The sequence below is a fragment of the Dermacentor variabilis genome, chromosome 9 (assembly GCF_050947875.1).
Source record: "Dermacentor variabilis isolate Ectoservices chromosome 9, ASM5094787v1, whole genome shotgun sequence".
In the NCBI taxonomy this organism is placed as follows: domain Eukaryota; kingdom Metazoa; phylum Arthropoda; class Arachnida; order Ixodida; family Ixodidae; genus Dermacentor; species Dermacentor variabilis.
This window is the reverse complement of record NC_134576.1, coordinates 66610635-66627433: the sequence shown is the minus strand read 5'-3', so window position 1 is coordinate 66627433 and position 16799 is coordinate 66610635. Positions and strand designations below refer to the sequence as shown.

Sequence of the window (16799 nt, the reverse complement as noted above, 5' to 3'; positions counted from 1 at the left end):
CCCGTAGACACTAGCGCCAGAGTTCCCTCTAGTAATTATTGTGTGAAACTCAGGGCCCGCTAGTACGTCGTCGACTGCGCTTAGGCGCGTTAGGAATTTCAGATTCCAAACTATTACGATTGTTTTTGTTCTGTTGTTCGTCGAGGGTGTAAATAGTCGCGTCTGTCGAGTATAGATTGTGTTGTCCGCACAAAACACCTGACCACTGTGTCAATTGAAGGGAATCTTGGGCCCACTTAGAACATCACAATGATGTCGTGTGCCAGCGCCCCGTAGAATTCAGGCTGAAAGCAGGATAGGTTGTGACGCAAAAACCCACAAGCGTAGTTTAGATGGAACTAATAAAGACAATTTGCTAGAAGGCGGTTTGCCTTGCCGAAAAGATGCTTCGCCTAAGAATGACATCTCGCTATAAGCAAACTTGGACAAAATTCTTACCAGGAAACAGCTCAGATTGCTTAACATAGATTGGTGGTAGAAACGTGAAAGGCTTACGTGCAATAGGTGAAAGATTGGCTCCTACAGCAGTTTTCAGTTCCAGCGCTTCGCACTACATTTGGTACGGCTACGATACAAAAATCTTCCACCCTATCACTATTTAAAGTGCATGAACAGCGAAGCTGTTTAGCGCACGGCACAGAGGTGCAGGCTATCCTACTGTAATCTTTCTATACATTTGCGTGGACGACGGGTGCGCCGTCTCGAGAAACCGAGGAAACTAGACACGGCTGACGTCCCGAAGAGACCACCACTAAAGTAGAGCGCAATAAAGGAGATACTCAATCACTTGGAACGTCGACTAAGGCAGGGTAGTGGGAACCTAGACATGGCTGACGACAGTAAGTTTAGTATCTGTTGTTATCAGCTTAGTATATGATAACGAGCTGTATTTGGACACAAGATATAATTGCAAGTTCCCAGAGTGCTTGAAGCTTGCTTCACCGCCGCCGCATGTCGGCCCGGTATTGCACCATCTTCGCGATCAGCCGACAGTGTCTGATCGCACAGAAGTGTACTCATAACCAGCTTCACCTTAGTAAATACTTACCAATAATAACAATTCTGACGCGTCATTATTAATCGGTTTTCTGGCAGAGCACGATATCTATTTAATCACCCAAAGCACCAGGGCTTAGATCGCTGCGAAGTGAAGGCAATCGGTTAACTGAACAGGCGAAGGTTGTCGGTCTCTGTTCACGCGCATAATCATTGAGAACGAGGGCTCTGATAACGCAATATTTTGTTGAAAGGAATGAGTTCGTAGTCGAAGTCAAAAGAACCAACCTGATGCAAATTCGTATATTAGACATCATTCCTGGCCATACACACGTCGCCTCGCCACACATCCCTCTACTACATTTTGAAGGAAATTCTGCGCTGTTTTTTTTTCATATTAAATAATTTTGTTGATCCAGATCGCATGATAAACGTTAATGCTTTCCTCCAAAAGAAGTGCGGAAGAAAGAGGAGGCGGGCGTAGAGAAAAAAGGCGACAGGCAGGCCCTCTTGTACTCGAGTACAAAGCACGGCTTCCAAAAAGTACCGCGTTCAGCTTTTTCCTCAGTGGGCGTCAAGATTGATAGCTACCATTCCCAGGATTGGTTGTTCGGTGCAGTTACGTATCAACCAGATGTTTGATATCTTTCTAAGGGTGCACTAGTGTGTTTAAAGGTAAACTTGGCGGCGTTATGCGATGCCGCTAAGTTGGTGACTTCCTGGCTTTTAAACATAGGATGGTGGTTTCAACTATCTGGTATTTCATTGTGTTACAAGTGACCTCCTTTGCTGGTTTTATTTTCAAACAGTTTCTGTTGACTGGTATTGAGAAATAAACATATCTGTTCTTAAGGATGTGCGCCGGGAAGTGGAAACAACAAGAGAACAGAGAAAGGGCCCAACTGTAACTGCTAGGTATGGTTTATGTGAAATTTCACGTGATATACAGGCTACCAGAGAGCGACACAGCAAAAGAATTAAATATAAAGCTAAACATCTGAAGGAAACAATGCTGACCAAAAAAAGTGAGTGAGCACAAAAATGTAACATTATTTAGCCATACTTTATGTATGGTTATACACCTTCTTTTGAGTGCACCATCGTGTACGCGTAACCTCCTGAGTGACCGAACTCTCGTTATCGTGGAGGCGGTAAAAATGAGATGCATACCTCCTAACCGGCGGTATTGAAATTGCGCAAGATTCTTGCAGACGCAAGATTCGGAAGCAGTGGTGGAAGGATGCTGCGTTTCAATTCGTTCGAATTAAGAATGTCAAAGTGGAAAAATAGCTCACAAAACCCGCTGGCGTTGTCGATTTATACATCAGGATACCCCCAAATTTAGGCTGACCAGCCCGCCAATTTCGAGTTGGCCCACCCCCTAACTTAAAGTGGCCCACGTCCTAATTTACAGTGTAACCACCCCGAAATTGCAGTTGGTCCAGCCCAAATTTCAAGTTGGCCCACACCAAAATGTAACACGGCCTACTACCAAATTTCACTTAGCCCACTCCCAAATTTAAATTGGACTACCACAAAGTTAGCTTGGCCACGTCAAAATTTCATGTAGACCCACTCCAAATATAACGCGTCACCCCCAAATTTATCATGGCCCATCGCCAAATTTAAGTTAGGCCACTCCCAAATTTCAAGTTGGCCCACCCGTGAATTGAAACTTGTGGTAGGCCCAAATATAAAGGTTACCAACCATAAATTTCACGTTGGCCAACTCCAAATTTTAGTTGGCCCAATTGGAAGCTTTAGTTGGCCCATGTCCAAATTTAAAGTTGGCCCACGCTGAAATTCTAAGTTGGCCCACCCTCAAATTTAGGTTGGCCTACCCTCAAATTTCAAGATGGTCCATATGGTCCCACATATTGGTTGGCCCAACCCCAAATTTAAGATAACGGACCGCTAATTTCTAGTTGGCCCTATCCCAAATTGAGTTGGCCCATGTCCAAATTTCAAATTACTCCACACCGAAATTTATGTTTGACCGATATCCAAATTTCAAGTTCATCCACCCCCAAATTTAGCTTTGGAAGTTTGTTATAACTGCGCGAAAAAAAGACAACTCACCACGAGCGCAGGCTGCCAACTGTTTATTTTTGGAAAGCAAGCAACGTACATACATTTCATTCGGGAACCTGAGCACTTGTCCGCATTGTCACTCTCACGTGTACCGATAAACACAAATACGCAAGAGTTATTTGGTGGGCAAGAGTGCAGTCCAGGATTCCGACAAGCGATAACCGAAAAAAAACATGATACATTTTTATAGCATCATCAAAAGAGGGAGAGATAAGAAAATGAAACACAGGAAGAAAAACAGGAAGAGCGGCGAGTATGTGAAGGAAAGTGATATAATCCTTAACAAATAACCAGTGTGAAGGCAAAGGGTGAGAGCATAAAATATTTTGAAGAAACAAAAAAGCTCAGAACAACAAAACAACAAATGGGGAATATCACACCGATCAGCTAATGTGGCAATGATGTCATGAAAGCATAAAGGCTCGAAATATGCCCTATTAAAGAACAACTATGGGAAGGGGAGATGGCGCCGACTATTGAATTTACAAACGTGGCTATGGAAAAAGTGATACATGGAGAAAAACACGAAACGCCTACGACAAAGAAAACGAAAAGACAAAACACCAAAAAACCAATAAAAAATAACTTTAGACCACGATAAGCAATTTTTCAAAAGGAATTCAAAAGGAAAAGGACCACGATAAGGAATTTTTCAGTAGCGCGTGCCGCATGGTTACAGGCTAGAAAAAGAGTTGGTCACAGTGTTCAACCATACACGAAACGTACTATACAGATGGCGTTTGTGAGGCAGTGTATTCGATTCCCTTGATATGTGACAACCTTTATATTGGACAAACAGGCAGGTGTTTCGATAAAAGGGTACGAGAACACCATTGGCATGTAAAGAACAAGGCCGGAGGCACTTTGGCCTAGAACTGTGAGAGATGCAGAAGAAAAATAAAGGGGGTGAAAGAAAGAACCCGTGTAAACAAATTTTTAATAACACAACGTTCCTGTTTTATTCGAGGGATCTGGCTGAAAGGGAAATTGTCGAAGGGTTCTACTTACTAAAAAATGGCGACAAATGTATCAGCACGCCATCTGTCTAGTTGCTTCCAGAAGAAGTCAATTTTCTGACATATGACTTTTAAAAAAATCCTTTTGTTGGTCTAAGCTTTCTTTTTTTGTTTCTTGGTGTTTTGTCGCTTAGTTTTGTTTGTCGTAGGTGTTTTTTGCTTTGAATGCCGCCAAGCGTGAATGTTTCACCGGCTTTCACTTTTTCCACAGTTACGCTTGCGAATTCCAATAGTCTCCCTCACCCTCACTTTACATAGTTGTTTTCATTAGGGCATATTTTCAGCCTTCATGCTTTCATGACGTCATTTCCACATTTCTTTATCGGTGTCATATTCCCCGTTTGTTGTTATGTTGTTTTTAGTTTTTTTGCCTCTTTTCGTTTCTTCAACCGATTTTATGCCCTGTTTGTTCTCCTTCACTCTGGTTATTAGTTAAGTGCCATATCTGTTTACTTCACATACTCGCGGTGTCTTCCTGTTTTCTTTATGTTATCTCTCCCTCTTTCAATGATTCTCTAAGAATTACTGATGGTTATCTCGGTGATCGTCTAAAGAAACGTCTAAAGCTATGAACCAACTAGCCTGTCAGGACGTCCTACTCAAAATTTGGTTGCGCCATGTCCATATATTCAGTGGCCCACTGTCAAATTTAAGTTGCCCCATCCCCGACTTTCAAGTTGGCCCTCCAGCAAATTTCATGTTGCCTCAGCCCTAAGTTTCCAATTGACCCACCCCAAGCTTCAGTTGGCCCAGCTCTGTTATCAGATTCTCCATGAATGTTCTATGGAGCCCTATGTATAGTGGGGGTATTCATTGTGGTCAATATTGTTATTGTGATAGCAATTATATGGGCCCTCCAAGGGCGTTGTTGCCGTCGCCGCCACGACGATGTTCCGTGTAAAGTCGAAGGGCGAAACAGAATCACCGCACGCCCTGTGCTGTATGCGCGAATGAAAGCATGCGAGGCGCGCCGAGGATCGCGACTCAACCTGACGCGTGCGAAGGAGGAAAGCAGATAGCAAACGCGCGGTCCTTCGTAGCGCGAAAGGCCGTAGGCGGTGGGAAGGAGTGATGTGGGCGTCTTTGTGCTCCGGCAGCAACTGCGTATTTCACGTCTGGCCGCAAGGGAAAGTGACAATCGCGGCTCAATCACGCGCGCGAAATGGAGGAAAGCAGCGTGGCAGCGCGGGAGGGAGGACTGGGGACGCTGCTACTCTGCCAACAACTGCGTGCTTTACGCGATCGCAAGGCCTTATCTTGACAGCGAGCTGCAGACGGCTCATACCATTGTGCGTACTGTGTTCTGTTCAGCAAGTAATAAATGAACGATTAATATTCTTCGGCTTACCTCGTGACTAAGGGCGTGTGACGTATCCTTAAATTTTATTTTGTCGGTTGCTTGCCGATCTTCGGGACATAAAATAGGAGCTAGACCATTTGTCTACTCATGCTGCTTGTTCGTCTGAAGTGCGCTAATATGGAGTGACGTCCATAGCCTAGCAGATGATGGGACAAGCTAAGCGCGCTTTGTTTGTAGGCGCTTACTCTCGCCCTTTCCGCAACTTGGCTCCGTCCTATGGCGCTGACGCACAGAAAACTCGCCGCTCACGTACGCTGGTTAATGATTTGGGCGGCTGTAAACCCGTGTGCAAAAGAAGATGGACCCCTCGAGCACCTGCGAAACTAGCCAAACTACGTCGACCCGCCGTCCCATCATATCTGCCAGCGTGTCGTACTGATTTCGGCGTGTCGTGCTGAAACGCTTCCAACAGTCTGTGTCTCGTAATTAAGGTATTGCAGCCGATGTTGTTTGTCACCCAAATTGAGTGCGAATGAGCATTAATGAAGCCCGTATTTACCGCTTAAAGAGTAAGAAGGGAATAGGGGCACCGTACACCTATTATTCTTAAATATTGAATGAAGACGCCAACAAGTAATGCAGGTGCAAGTCACCCAATGTCACAGAGGGAATACTACCACGGGCTAAAATATAACAACGGCGGAGTATTATGCCACACGCTGCTATAGAGTTCAATTCACATCTGCCTCTAGAAAATATATTACTGTGCGTAATTGACCAGAGGGACAACCGGCAGACTTGTCTCTTCAAAATTCATGGCACAAGCTGACATCCTGCTCTTGCTATCAGATTATGTAAAGTTGTTACTCTGTCCCACTCCACGCGCGCGACAAAGGACACCCATTGAAAACCATGCTACAATGCGCGGCAAAGAAACTATTGGAAGCATTTCCGCTAATATAAGGCTATATTAAGAAGCAAAGCAGTCTGAGCGATGCATCAAAAGGCGCGGGAAAAGCCAGTATCCCGCGGCATAGCAGTAAAAATTGCGATGCGCGACGGCGACACCAGCGAGCTTTGCCGCATCCACTCAGTGAAACAAAAGCGATGATGTCGTGGAGCAGAATAAGCGGCATCCAATTGACGTCTAGTCGACGAGCATCGTAACCTCGGCAGAAACATTGCACGCTGACCGATAGGGTCGAACGCGCAAGTGCTTGAACGCTTTGACGTCATTCTCGACAGCAGGTGCCGCGTCGACTCAGTCTGGCACGCGCTCCCGTGGTCCCTATATTTCCGCTCAGGGGTGTACTCGCCGGTGTTCCAAGTGCACGCGCTCAAAACCGAAACCGGAAGTGTTGTGCAGGTATTCACATAAGCCTCTTGGTGACGCTACCGTCAATTCGGCTGCTGGGCCCTATGGGAGTGTCTGCTCTTGCTGAATGTGTTTGTTTGCTCAAGTGTTCTAGTAAGTATGTATGTATGTATATATATATATATATATATATATATATATATATATATATATATATATATATATATATATATATATGTAGCGCCATTCTACTTCTTGTACTAGATTAGTTTCAGATGCATATATTATTTGCAAAAGAAAGAAAGTGAATATTTGATTACTCAAGAAAATATTCCTTATTGCCTTTTAAAAGGATTACTGTATGCCATAAGTTGAAATTTACGTACATCCAGCTACTTTTCAAGTCATATCCGCTTGGACAGAATTGAGAGGATGACTGAGAGTTGAGTTGAGATGAATTGAGAGGCTTCGTGATCAGCGCTCCCGAAGTTTGTAGAGAAAGCCATTGGTGTTCCACTACCTCCAAAGCATAAAAAGGCTTCACGTTCAATGTAACTGGAACAACACTGCATTTTACGGAAGACTGGCTGGTATTATCTGAAAACTAGAGCGTAGTTCGAGACTCTTTCACGTGCCTTGTGAAATCACGGGCTTCAATTCGTGTGTTACAAATAAGCGCCAAATAGGTTTCATTGACAACTCGTGCAAATCTGATAAATATTCCATTGTGCGTATTGATTTCTAATGTAAGTAATGTATGCCTCTTCGAGTATTCCAATTCTTTAAGTAGATTTGTTAAATGCCACCGGTAATTAAAAAAAATACTTAACGTTATAACACTCGCTATTATATGCGTTGCCCTGTAGGCCCACAGGATACCCAACAGCGGTAACCGTTCTTTGAAGAGTATTTATACGAATCGTAACAACGAATCTTTCTTTACGTCGATGTATTCTGGCGTTTTGGTTCACTTAAGAGTATCTGTCTGGTTTAATGTTGTTGTCGAGCGCATGGGCCCCGCAGAAATGTGAAGGAAAGCAGAATATGATGTAAATGAAGGACAAAAAATGTAGTTTAGATATAACAAACAAGTCATTTACCTAAAAGGCTGTGTGCATTCCGGAAAAGAGTCATCACTGAGCTAACACTTTGGGGTTTAGACAAATGTGGGCAAAATTCTTAGTAGGAAACAGCGCAGATGTCGTGAGATAGAATGGTGGTATAAACACAGAAAGATTACGCACAATAGGCGAATAGGGGTGCCATTAACAGCCGTACAAACAGGATATACGCAATTCATAAATGCATCCTAACTCGAAGCCCATGCTTCACTTCATTTAAACGACACCTGTCGTGAACGCCCGAAATAAAACGCAAAGAACGTCTTCAGCGCGTTCGCACTAAGCGTCAATTATATCAAGTCCAGCATAAGCTTCAAGTTCAGACACATTTCTCAATACGCATGTTAAGACCGCTTTCTTATGGGAATGCGAAAGCATGATTATTATTGCCTGCTTCGATGCCTATTTCCGTGCGTTACTCGTCCGCGCAAGCTCCTAATCAGCATTTTAACTGCGCCTACGTAAGCCCCAAAAAGATGCACTGGCTTGCCCGCGGGGACCTCGTTACTCGGCCAGCTCAGCGGCGTTCAATTGGACTTCCATACTTGTAAATGCAAAGCACTTCTTCGCGAACATTTGCAACTTTGACAGCATCTATATAGCCTCCAACACCTTGGTGCTCTCTAGGTGGCTCCGTTAACTTGATATTGACAAGTGAACTTGTTTATCTATTACGGGTGAGCGCTTTTGCCGTCTAAGAAATGTCGCTCAGTGCAAGACGCGTCTACATTATCGGAAGTTTCTAGAATGTTATCGATGCTTCGATCCGCTGTCTGTTGTCGCCGAACCTTCTCTAATCTGACTGCATGCGTGCGCGACGCGAATGATGTAGAACTTTGTGAAAGGCACACCGGTCCCAGCGATTACTCTGCAACATTCGACGACTGATCTATAAAAGCCGACGCGCGTGACCCGTTGATCAGATTTTCGACGACCGCCGAGTGGGTTCGCCGCTATCGTTGTCCCTTGAGTGTAGCCTGTTTTTGAGGGCACAAGTTGGACGCTGCGTCGCGCCACAAGAAAGTTGTTTGAACCAGATGCGGCAGCAGCGTCAGAAGCAACGCTACGTAAAAACCTGAATAAAGCGTCCAAAGAATGTTCTGACAACGATGTTGGCGACTAACGCTCATTGTGCAAAATAGAGGTCAGGTGTGCAGACAGGACGCAAGAGTAGAGAAGTGGACAACACGAACGCCGACTATCAACTGAAGGGAGCAGTCAGGCGAAAAAAGAAAGAGGACACAAAACTTATCTGCACAAGCTTAGGAATGGTATCACCACGTGTCAGTCGGGTACATGTGCCGGTTCACGTGAGAGATAACTGTTAAGGCACGTAATCTCTTCCTTGTGTAAAGTAATCGAAGGCTGACTCACGCACGCACTTCCACCATTATAGATATGCCATGCCTCTACCATAAGACGCGTATCTTCATTCTTATGTCTGTACAATATCGCACACTCACCTAACTCTGGCGTGTAGTTACAATCTTGGCAATGTAGGGAAATATTAGAAGGCGATCCACCCTCGCCGACATGCTAGCAGTGTACGTCGATGTCGAGCACAAGACGCGCGATGCCTCCTGCCGTACGTAACCGGCACATACGATACGCCGGTGCAAGAAACAACACAGATCACCCCGTTCAAGCTGGTCTACAGCAGGAAGCCGACGAAGCGTCTCAACTCCATGCTGCCGCGCGTGACCGATGAAGAGATTATTCACGTCGCCACCTATTTCCAGCCCGCCGAAGCGTGTTTGGATTTGGACCCCGGTACGCCGACTAGGACTTAGCGAGGTTTTACGCCGCGTATTTCGGACCCTACAAGATCATCCGACGCATTGACCCCCTGGTCCGTGAGGTCGTGCAGGTCGGGCCGCCGCTCGCGACCTGAAGGTGTCCCTGTTGTGCAACTTAACCGATTATAGCTGCCCGAACGAACCTCGGGGCTTTGCACAGCTGAACATTGGACTGCCTTTGGACTGTTACTTTGTTGTTTTGTTGCTTTATCTTAGTAAGTGTGCTTTTGTTTTTTTTCGCTCTCCTTTTATGTTTCTAGCATCGCGACGATGGCTTTTGTTTTTTTGCGGAGTATTGACACATGTACTTGTTTATCGAGTGACCGCGATTCATGGTCTAAGGAATTTTGTCGCTCAGCTTAGGACGCGCCTGCATGCATCGGATGTTTCCGAAATGTTATCAATGGCTTTGTCCGGTGCCTGTTGTCACCGAACCTTGCGTAATAAGATTGCACGTAGGCACTACGCGAATGGTGTAGAACTTTCTGGAAGACACGCCAGCATGATTGATTTCTCCGGAACGTTCGATGGCTCATGTATATAAGCCGACACGCTTGACCCGCTGATCAGATTTGCACGAACGCCGTCCTTTTTCGCAGCTATCGCTTGCTTGGAGTGTAGCCCGTTTTTGAGGGCACCAGTGCGCACAAAAAGCGTTGGTTGTGTCAGACAGTTTTGTCACTGTATTATTCACCGTCACTACTACGACGCGCACACACACACACACACACACACACACACACACACACACACACACACACACACACACATATATATATATATATATATATATATATATATATATATATATTGAGCGAGAAGGAAATAGAGCGGCCCGATTTTTTTTGGTCATATATGAATCCTATCAACAATTACACGAAGCACAACATTGAGGAAATCGTATTTGAATTGAATTAAAGGAATGGTTAATAAATGGAAATAAAAGTTCATGAAGCAAACGTGCGTAGCTTGGACTGCTGTTGCAGGGCTGTAGTCAACAGCGGAGCTTGTAATCACTATATATATATAGCTTCTACGTGCTTGCTAAGTTGTTTCCACATTTTTCGAGGTTATTTTATATTTTGCTAAGTTCTCTCGACGGGTTTGACGCTGGCGCCATTTAGGTCAAGTCAAGCCTGGGCTTCTTGTTAAGGCGCCTTTTTAAACACGCGGGTAATAGTTAATCGCGTGAAACAGAATCTGCCTTGTTTAGCCATTCTGAAATAGTCCTAAATATGGCTTTCCTTAATGCTCTAGCATAGTTATCCAGTTATTTCTCTCAAACAAGTCTCTTAGCTTTGAAAAGTAACAGGGATATCTATGCTTTACTTGGACGTCCACATCTACTTGCGGAATGCTATTTCTATCTATTTACAGGCGAAACCATTACACACCATTACACGTGGTCTTCCTCCTGTCGTTCTCATACGTAAGCTTGCATCATTACTCCGCTACGTATGGGAAAGTGCTTAACGCCTGCATCAGCTCCACCGCGGGTCGGCCCACGTGTGGCGAGTTCTTAACGCCTGCTTCACCTTTGCCACTGGTCGGGCCGGCAGTGCAGTATCTCCGGGATTGGCCCACGTATGGGTATATTTTTTTGCGTACCACGCCCACGACACAAAAATTTCTTTGGACGGAAAAGGTATACTGCTTCGCTGGAAAACAAATTTAATGCTGGCATCTACTCCATCATGGCGAGCGATAAAGATGCTAATTTTGCGCGTTTGTATGTTCTTGTGTCCTTGTTGCCCATCATGGAAGCACCCAAAGCGCCCTCTAACGCAGTCTGCCACCATCGCTACAGAAGCACCGACAGCAGAATTTGACGAAAGTATTTGTAGGCAAAATCATCTGCTATCGTCGTGGCATTCTACGTGAAGCAGCGCCTAGGTACGCTTTGTTCTTCCCCGCTTATACTGATGCATATTATCCTACTCTGACAACCACTTTCACTGTGGTGCCAATTGTACTCGAAGCACTACCTTTTTATCGTTCGTAAATGATGCGTGCAACCAGACGGAAGCCTTCACTAAATTCATGCCGAAGATTATATTGGCTGGTTCTTACTCTTACGAACAATTCTACCCTCAGAACCTTTGTGCAAATGCAGGCCGTGTTCAACCAATTAAGGGGTTACGTGCCACAGTGAAGGTCTCTGCATACATTTGACGCGTCGAGCTCGCGTGAGCGTGCGCCGTATTTTCAGTGAACGAGCGTTTGCATTGCGTCCCCGTCGAAATGTGGCCGCGTCCGCCAGGAATCGAACACACGACCTCAGGCTCATTAACAGGACGAGCTCTTATTTTGGCCTCCGGTGGTAGGAGGCGGCCGCATGCTCGGCTAGAAAAATGCCATTATGCTCGCCCCTGGAGCCTATGCGGCGAGTAAGTTCTTAAATTCGGCGCATAGAGTTTTAAAGCTGAAAAAGTGTATAAATCAAACAGCAGCAGAGCGACTGATACCTTATGAACAAACACTAAAACTTCTGAACAATGGGGAAACAAGTTTGCAGATTCCACGTTGTGAGGAGACCAGTCCGAGCGAGTACTTTGCGCCCAATTCCCCTCGCCGCAGAAGGCGATCGATCTCTTAAGCAGTACGCCAACGTCAGTGCACGTGCTGTGCGGCCACCGTGGTCTAGCAGCGCCATTGCTTGTGTGATGCATCAGGAGCGACGACTTAACCCCGGGGCGCGCTCGCTTGTGCGTCAAGGAATCGGCCCATGCGTGTCCTCTTCCAGCCTTCGACGTGTCAAAGCCGGCCTTTTCACATCGCCCTCAGCGTCCTAGCTGCAATCAGACTAACACGACCACCATTGATCACAGCACGTAAGCCCCCCCCCCCTCCCCCCCAACACAAATGAGCTAACTCCGCAGTACCCAGTGGGACCATAGCATTAAAACCTGTCTGATACCACATTGTAAAGAAAGCGTGTCATACATATGTAATGCTTTATAAGAAATACAAGTGAGAAAACATCGTTGTCAGCAGCGTCACCTCGTAAAACACACAAGTGAGATCTCGTAAGACATACATGACATTTATTTCGCTGTCAGCACATGCTAAAATCTAAAATGTATGAGAAATACCATGAGCAAAACGTTTCTTGGGGACTAGTTTAAGAATATAGCAAAATACCGCGACGATTGTCACAAACTTTACTTGATGTATCGTACTAGCAAGCAATTTATGCGCGTCGGCCCGAAAAAGCGTTACGTCGAGTACGTGTACTTAGCACCATCAGCATATAAAACGTTGCGCTGGAAATGAATCTAGCAGTAAGACTGCAGCGTTGCTTGGGCGACGAAAACGAGCAAGAAATATTTTTTTTTTCAGATTGAGAATTAAAATATATGGTTTGATTTAAGTGCTTCCTAATAAAAAAATACACACGCTCACTTGTTAGGTGACAGTTTTGACAACTGGTTTGACGTTTTCACATTCGTCGAGTTTGTGTGTCGACGCAGCCTATCGCTATTTTCAGAAGCTCAAGAAATTTCGCCACTTCAGATGTCCATGACGTCATTCAGGCTCAGGTAGGAGCAGATGCGCGCCTGCATGTCTTTGCCAAGCTTGTCGAACATAGTCTTTTTCTTGCGACGCGGACCGCAGACTATCTTGGCTTTGACAACGCCCGCGAGGATGAAGTAGTTGAAAGCGAGCCGCTCGCGTGCCTCGGCGATCTTCTCGAGAGCGGAGTCGTAGGATAAGCTTAAATCCATGCGCAGCGATAATAGCAGCGACAAGCAGTGCTCCAAGGTCTCGAAGGCCAGGGCGCCATTTTTTTCCATGGAGCCTTTGACGAACCGGACCGCCTCGTTGACGAGCATCTGCATTTTTCATAGGCAGAATTGACGGCGAAACATGTCTAGAGTACAGACGCTGCAACGCGCGGCATTTCTGTGAAAAACATCATTGTATAAGGTACTCAAGGAGTTCAGCGAATGTTTTTAACTGTCCCTGCAGCCATTCCTAAGACGCGTTACTTGATTATAACATAGCTAGAAGCACATTTCCGGCAAATAAAATATATGAAATTTTACACCCAGTCACCGACTTCAGCGTTTATGGGCGTGGATCTCGATACAATACCCAGCACCTCTCCGGAATGCGAAACAACTCGATAATGTCCTCCTGGTCGTTGCATCTTTTGTCATCTTTCGTGAGCGTGTTCTAAAGATGTTTAAATAAAATAAAACGGAAATTGTGCAGTTACGAGCATAATTTTTGCGAGGCAACGTCAGTTTACTGCAGAGAATAACCAGCTATGAATCTGCCAATGCACATGTCCCCGTTCCAGAATGGTAGCATCATGAAGGCTGCACCGTGGTTATATACACGTAAATATCAATGAGACTCATTTTTTCTTGAAACCAGTGGGGCAATAGAATGCTCACCGCGTTACGCCTGAGAGAGTCCCTGATGACGGGTTGGTTGGAGCGGACACGGTCGGCTGCATAAATTTCCACGTTGATTAGAAAGCGGTTTCGGAGGAGGGCCTCCTTGAGTTCGCGGCAGATGCCGCGCAACTGGGCCACGTAGTCCACGTCGGGCTCACTCTCGTCGAGGTGAACGGTCAGAAAGGCTAACGATCGGTTGCGCTCGATCAATCGGCCAAGCGCCTTGGCAGTCCTTTTCCTGAAGGTGATGCCACGAAACTCGATCATACCGATGCTGCGGTTGCTTTCAAGGGCGCGAAACAGGTTGACGACGTCGGCTTCGGGCAAGTTTATGCGCAGAAGCAGATGCCTGCGTAATAGAAAATTTTCAAAGCAGCGTTTTATTGTATGGTTACCGCTCTGAAAGGAAGGTATAGTAGCGTTACTAACAAAAGAAAATAAGATTCACATCCCGAGCAGTTGTTCTAATCTATGCGAAGAAAAGCTACGATGAAGCTGATCAAATGGCACAAATTTGCTCGTTTCATTCCTGCGTCACTGTCGTAAGGAGAACTGGCCCGGGCCCTCTCTGACACCCGTGTTACGCAGTGTGACACATGCGGAGATCAACTCAAGGCGCAAGTTGGCGTTGACACGACAGAAGTGTACGTGTCGGGCGATAAGAAATGATGCCATCTGACAATAATGCTTCAGGAAATATTTGGTTTCCTTATGAATAATAGCTGATCAAAATGCCGATTTGGCCGTGAGGCCAATAATGAGTTATTTCTGCGAACCTGTAAGTAGTACGGGTGAAGTTTATAAACTGCAACAATTGGAACCGGAAAGGCTTCCTAGGCTAGGCTGACGAATGTAGATGCCAGAGTTTTGACTGCTGCTCTTCTCAGACCATGCTCAGCTCTTCTGTATGTATTGTACCTTCTTGTAAGATGAATAAACGGAATAAGGGGAGAAAGGAATATTTTTTTTTCTTAGAAGATCGAGCTGCTGTACAGGGGGGGAGGGGGGTCATTCCACCCATTATGCACGTAATTACTATATTTCTTTAAGTGTGGGCTACTCGGCAACTGCACTCCGCAGCAGTGTTCAGGAAAGGTGCAAAAGTTCGCAAAGATAGCTTCGTTTAAAATTCTCAACTTCAAGTGGCACATTGTGCAAGGCGTATGCGGAATCATTGCGACACTTGAGAAAGCGCACAGTGCAGATTGGGATTGGATGGTTGGCACCATAGCACTTCCTCCGTCAAGTCCTCACGCGATCTTCAGCATTCTCGCGAAGGGAAGACAAACGTTCCGCCCGCAGTTCCGGAGTCTCGGCGGCTGGACGAACAGCTCCAGCACCAGCAGCACCGCAGCACAATAAGCACAATAAGACTTTTACCGACTGTCGTATTGATGTGGTTTATGAAATTCCCCTTGGCTGTGGCCAGTTCTACGTAGTGCAAACGGGACGCTGTATCAGTCAGAGGCTAATGGAACATAAAAGGTCGTTAACCGGTGGATCGCCTTCTAATATTTCCCTACATAGCCAAGATTGTAACTACACGCCAGAGTTAGGTGAATGCGCGATATTGTACAGGCATAATAAAGATACGCGTCTTCTGGTAGAGGCATGGCATATCTATAATAGTGGAAGTGCGTGCGTGAGCCAGCCTTCGATTACTGTACATAAAGAAGATATTAAGTGCCGTAACAGTTATCTCTCACGTAGACCGGCACATGTACCCGACTGACACGTGGTGATACCATTCCTATGCTTGTGCAGATTAGTTTTGTGTCTTTCTTTTTTCGCCTCAGTGCTCCCTTCCGTTTATAGTCTACGTTCGTGTTGTTCACTTCTCTACTCTTGTGTCCTGTCTGCACGCCTCACCTCTTTTTTTTTTTGCACAATGAGCGTTAGTTGCCAACATCGTTGTCAGAACATTCTTTCGACGCTTTATTCAGGTTTTTGCGTAGCGTTGCTTCTGACGCTGCTGCCGCATCTGGTTCAGACCAATTTCTTATGGCGCGACGCAGCACCCAAAGCAGTGTTGGCGCGTAGTTCGCTAAGCCTTGGTGTGGCATTCAACCCAATCGACGGCACTCCGTAGAGTGGAGGCAAATGGCAAATTTAACTCCGCGTAGCTGAAACTTGCCTTACATTCTTTAGAAGTTTATTCCCCAGAATTTCGAGAACGGCAGCCGACAAACGAAAGCCAAATACCGCCAGCGCATGCCTGTGGAAGTTTTAAAGATTCTGCGAAAGCTGTGTCTGTTCTTCAATATGTGGACATGTCATAATAATGTGCATTACTGTAAAATGTTTGTCGCATTTCTCACAAGTTTTCCTTGGAAGTAGAAAAATGTGTATCAGGTGTGTATGTTCAATTCAGAGTGGGCACGGGAGAGCAGCTACCATGCGGTCGCTGCTACGCTCTCCTTTCTGCTTTCTTGTGCAGATTGCTGTTTTCGGCTCATCGTTTTCACCGTCTAGCACGTGTGCTACGTCTACATCTCTATCGAATTTCCTGCTGGATCCACCGCTACAAGCAGCTGACAACAGCCTTGATTATCTGAGCATGGAAGACGTCATCATCTTCACGCCGGTATTAAGTGGGACACGGACACTGCCGCCAGCGGCAGCACTTAGCAGCTACCATGCGGTCGCTGCTAAGCCCTCCTTTCTGCTTTCTTGTGCAGGTTAGTCAGACCGAATCGCTTTTTTGTAAACGTACAAACCATGTCGGTTTGCTGCTCTTCCCTTGCCCACAAGTGCTGGCTGC

The 16799-nt window shown here is 45.7% G+C and overlaps 1 protein-coding gene across 1 annotated transcript; it reads right to left on the bottom strand.

Annotated features, from left to right (window-relative positions):
• Positions 1-12659: 12659 nt before the first annotated feature.
• Positions 12660-14396, bottom strand: LOC142558043 (uncharacterized). The gene is made up of 2 exons (XM_075670207.1): positions 14036-14396; positions 12660-13468 (listed from the first exon to the last, which is right to left on the bottom strand). The coding sequence occupies exons 1-2, from the start codon at positions 14303-14305 to the stop codon at positions 13145-13147; spliced, it is 594 nt and encodes a 197-aa protein (XP_075526322.1). The 5' UTR covers positions 14306-14396; the 3' UTR covers positions 12660-13144.
• Between the last annotated feature and the right edge of the window lie 2403 nt (positions 14397-16799).